This window comes from Athene cunicularia, assembly GCF_003259725.1.
Source record: "Athene cunicularia isolate RWA chromosome 7 unlocalized genomic scaffold, athCun1 chr7_part2, whole genome shotgun sequence".
Taxonomy (NCBI): domain Eukaryota; kingdom Metazoa; phylum Chordata; class Aves; order Strigiformes; family Strigidae; genus Athene; species Athene cunicularia.
The window spans coordinates 1,764,827-1,769,648 of NW_020799108.1; the positions used below are offsets into that span (position 1 = coordinate 1,764,827).

The following is a 4,822-nucleotide window of genomic DNA, read 5'->3' on the forward strand; positions in this document are numbered from 1 at the left end:
TTTAAATAAATATATAATGGTGCAATTGTGAGACCAGTGCACATGGGGGAAAATAACTTACTTGCAAATAAGGCATAAATATTTACTGTCACAAAACCAGTAAATACACTGGAAAAGCAAGTTACAATGAGGAATCTCATAAGCTGAAAAGGCAACCAGGTTGTCTGAACCACACTGTAGCCAAATTTCAGTGCTTAGCTGAGAGAAAGCTGCAGCCACTCCATTTCTGTATCGCTATTGGCTTAGGAAGCTGTACCAAGAAGGAATACAGGGTGCCACCTTTGCTGACGCTCATTCTTTTTTGCTGCAAACTTAAGAGTTAAAACTCCCATCTCCCAGCAAGCTGTGTAGCAGCCTGCAGTAGTAAGCATGGGTTAGTTGTCTAGGGAGAGATACTGGGTAAATGAACTTGGGCACAGGAAAATGAGAACAAAGCTCAAATGCCTCTGAAGAAACTGCACTCAAACGATTGCTCTGCCCAGAGGTACCCGCGCTGAATGAACAAAAGTAAAAGGGCTGGAACTGACACACACCAGTGGAGCTGTCTTGGGTGGAAAGAAGAACAGATGGGGCAAGCAGAATTCCCTGACTGCTCCTACCTGGGAGCACACACTGCATCAGCCCAGCTGCATCTTGCCAGGGAGTAGCAGGAGAACCTGTGCGCTTACCGATCATCAGTAACAGCTGGGGAGTTACGACTGTGTCTGCACACCTTTTGCTCCACTGGTGGGTATGAGCCCCAGGAGCTGCGTACAGTACAAAGCAGCAGGAGGACCAATGTTGAAAATCACAGCACCCATGAATTGCAGTATAGCTTAACAACCTCTCTGTGAAGTTATTCACCAGCTACACTGAGCAAGCTTAAAATCAACAATGCAAATGCTTTTAAGGACACTTTATAAGCACAAAAATAGTAGAAACAAAACTTTGTGAACAATTTGAAAGATACAAAAAAGTGCCTTTCCATAGCAGTGCTTTAAAAATGCACACAATGGTATATACTCTTATTGCTCAAAAAAACTAGTCTGAAATATTAAAACAATTTCCAGAGGTGCTGAAACAGATTTTTAAAAAATCATATGAAACAGGTCAGCAGAGACAGCACCATTAATTTTTCTCTTTTCATGATGCACTTATTTAAAACTATATATAGATGTCATTTTTCCCCTCTAATTAGCAAAGATTTTTTCCTATTCATAAATTATTCACAAAGACATTTATTTTATTATTTGGATTTCTTAAAAAACATCTTATAAAAAAAGGAATGGGGGACACTGTCACAATATTTCTTAAATCCATCAGCCTGAATTACTCTATTGAGAGATTAGTTTTACATCTTTTTTTTACACACTTGAGGATACTGTCAGGTCAAGCTACTTCCTTTGTTTCATTCTTTGGGGGAAGGAAAGCATTTAAAATTTGCTTCTGGAGAAGAGGTAAACAGTAAAATAATTTGCCATCTGAGCCTTGACAGTATCCCTGTGGTGACGAGGGAAGTTGTAACAACTGAGGATGGGGTAGGTACAGTCCAAGTATTCTAGTTACTTTACACAAGTTGTGTACCACTACCCTGTAATGAACGTGCAGGATACCTAAGACCACTTATGCTAACTACACTACCCGTGTCCCAAGATATGGGTAAGACCGTACAATCAAGCTACTGAAGTACAAGAAAAAGGGCTCTAGTACTTGATCTGGTGATTGACTGTGAGCCGGTAGCAAGCAAAAAAACCCATAAAGCAAACACGATAAGTCTATTTACTACTCATACGGGCCCTTATATTAGCAAATGTTATTGCCTCTCAAGGTTGGTTTTTTTCTAGTCTTCTCCCTTGACTGCTAGAAGTGCAACTTTGTAATTAACAGGTTTTAGCATTGATTGCAGTCTAGGGCAGGTGGAAGAAAAGAAGAGAGAATTCCCACTTGGCCTGAACTTACCACTCCCTTCTCTCTTTCTAGAAGGGCAAGTTTCCTGACAGTTTCTAATGAATTACAAACAATACTTTATTTGAATGCTTCCAGATGCTTGTTTTTGTAAAGATAATACATCTTCTCAGGCACAGACAAGGTGAGACTGTACGCTGTGTATGCTTGTGCGAGACCGTAACACTCTCTACAGAAACCTACCTGTTCATTCAGGGAAAAGAATTACACGTACAAGTGATGTATCGGCGTGGGTCAGCCTTGTGGGTCGGCATCGACTGCAGGAGTCCTGGCAGCTTTCAGAAGGGGTTAACACAAATATATTCATCTTGAGCCACAGGAACAAAATGATTGAGACTACTATAAAGTTAGAATGCATAATGGATTGGAATAATAGGTATTTATCCTACTTACTACATGGGCAAATAACTTTGAAATAATTTGTAGCAGTGTGTATTTTTCAACTGTTTGGAAGGGAGGGGGAGGCTCTTTATAGTATAAATATATTTCACTCCAGCCCACTATATATAAAATCTATTTTCTTCCTCAGAACATACTCATTTTCAGTAGTATTATGACCAGAATGTTTTGGTATGTTGCATCTGCACTTTTCAATCAATGGACAATGTACAGTTACTAGCAGAGCACCTCAGCTCTGCACCATTTATCCACCACAAACTGCCAAGAGGTTTGTGTGTGGGGTTTTGTTGGTTTGTGGGTTGGTTGGTTTTGTTGTTTGTGTTTGTTTTTTTTTTTCCTTCCTTTCTTTAAAGTGCCCCCTACATCTTCATCATTGTGGTAAGAGTTGACTAGTTACAGAGTCCAATTCCAGATAATATAGTGACTGAAACAATAAATACGGTTCTACAAAAACATTCTGGTTATCTTCTATAATTGCGACGAAATATATCACAATATATTATATACCTACACTTATAATACATGCACAAACATGTCTCACGTGGACAGACACTACAAAAAATTATCTCCCCCCCCTCCCCTAAATGCAGAAAAAGTAAGAAAATGGGGGTTTGGTCCAATCCATATGAAGGGTAAAAGAAATTGAAAGGACAAGTCAATGCCTCTCTACCCACCTTTTCCAATAAACATCAACACCCCCAAGCCCCCAGTTTTTTTGGCCTAGCCATGAAAGGGGAATGTCTTTACGTTTAGCCTTAGCTACCGTTTGAGATCACCTCTTTTGATGGAGCTATCATCCGCAGCCCCACGTTCTCTCCAAGCGCGCAAGATCGCAGGTTGGTTGATCATGGAGCGGCCCACAAGTCATGGAGAGCGCCGGCCCCTGGACACTGACTACCAGTCCCGTGACAGCTTGGTGTTCTGATCCCTTTTGGGAGGTGCAGGGGGCGGCCCCCTCCGTAACGTTGCATAGCCAGATATATGACTGCCCCCAAAGCTGCTCGTCTTCTGCTGGTCAGCCAGCAGCTCGGGCGGAGGCGGAGGCAGGGCCATGTCGTCCATGGTGGCTGTGGGCTCTGTTCTGGACATCCGTGCAGAGGAGAGGGAGCCATGCCGGGTGATGGATTTCCGCTGCAGCGTCCGGTTGAGGTCGGCCAGGAATCCCGGCTGAACGCTAAGGCTGGACTTGGGTGAAGTGGGCACTTGAGGCCCAGCTGGCCCTGGTGGCTCTGTGACCTCTGCCTGTGTCAGTCGAGTGCTGTCGTTCCGCTTGGGACGTGTGGGTGGTGGGGCTTTTTTCACTGATGGTTTTGACCACGCCTGAGGCTGGGGATTGACAACAGCGACTTTTGGGGAAGTGCTGCCTGAAAACATGGATGGGATCTCAACCGGTGGGAGAGGAAGATCTATTTCAGGTGGTGGTGGTGGAAAGTCTGAATCAGATGGTGGTGAAGGAAATTCAACCACAGGTTCCTTCCCAGACACCCCTGGAGCAGGAGCCTTGGCCGGGATCCCTCCTTGCGGAAGGACAATGGGCAGGCTCACCCCAGAAAGGTTGAGCTTTCCTGGCTTTGGAGGGGCTGCAGGAGGTGATGACTCCTTAGAAGGAGACCCTGACGGCTCTGGTGGGTGTGCAAATTTGCTGACAAGGCGGTCCACTGAAGGTCTCTTGGACTCATGGTACTCCGTGGAGCTGGTGGACTTGATACTGGAGTTTCGCTGAGGCGTTGGAGGTGGTTTCTTCCCTCCAGGGCTTGATGTCTTGCTGGTCTTTTTGACTGGAGACCCTGATTTGTCAGGGGGGGGAGAACCTGCAGAGGAAGCTGGGGAAGGAGGTGGAGGAGGAAACACTAAGCTGCTCTCTGGTGGAGGAGGGGGGAAATCTGGTGAGGGAGCAGAAGTGGGCTGCCATTTAGGCTTTGCCTTCACTGCTGGAGGCGACTGTGGAGCCACGCTCAGTGGAAGGGGTTTCAGAGGCTGGGGCTCAGTGGCAGGTGGGGTGGGAGGAGGTGGGAACTGGCTAACTATCTGTTTAACCACCGACGACGGCACTGGGGACTGAGGGGAGGGAGGAGGCTTCACAGAGAAACTTTGCTGCTTTGGGAATGTTGGAGGGGGAGTCGGGCCTGGAGGGGCTGGGGGCGGTGGAGGCACCTGGGGCAAGGTGACACTTGGTTGTTTCTTTATTGCAAGGGGCAAAGGAGCTGGCACAGAGGGGGTGACGTGTGTGATCCCTGGTGACGCTGCCTTCCCACTAGGCTGGGGGGGGAGAGCTGCCATGACAGGCTTTGGGGGTGCCTGGGGCGGCGGAGGGGCAGGCACGGGAGGAGGTGGTGGCGGCAACGAGGAGGTGGCAGTGACCTGGCTTACATTTGGTTGAACCTGATGGATTTTCGGGGGGGGTGGTGGTGGCGTAAACTGTGGCACAGAGGGGGCACAAGGCGCTGGCTTCAGCTGTGCCATGGCTGAGCCCGGTGTG

General features: G+C 46.8%; 1 protein-coding gene across 1 annotated transcript; it reads right to left on the reverse strand.

Moving 5' to 3' along the window:
* Window positions 1-1,337: 1,337 nt before the first annotated feature.
* On the reverse strand, window positions 1,338-4,816 carry LOC113482551 (ras-associated and pleckstrin homology domains-containing protein 1-like). Its single transcript, XM_026853280.1, has one exon. The coding sequence runs from the start codon at window positions 4,804-4,806 to the stop codon at window positions 3,238-3,240; it is 1,569 nt and encodes a 522-aa protein (XP_026709081.1). The 5' UTR covers window positions 4,807-4,816; the 3' UTR covers window positions 1,338-3,237.
* Window positions 4,817-4,822: the final 6 nt, after the last annotated feature.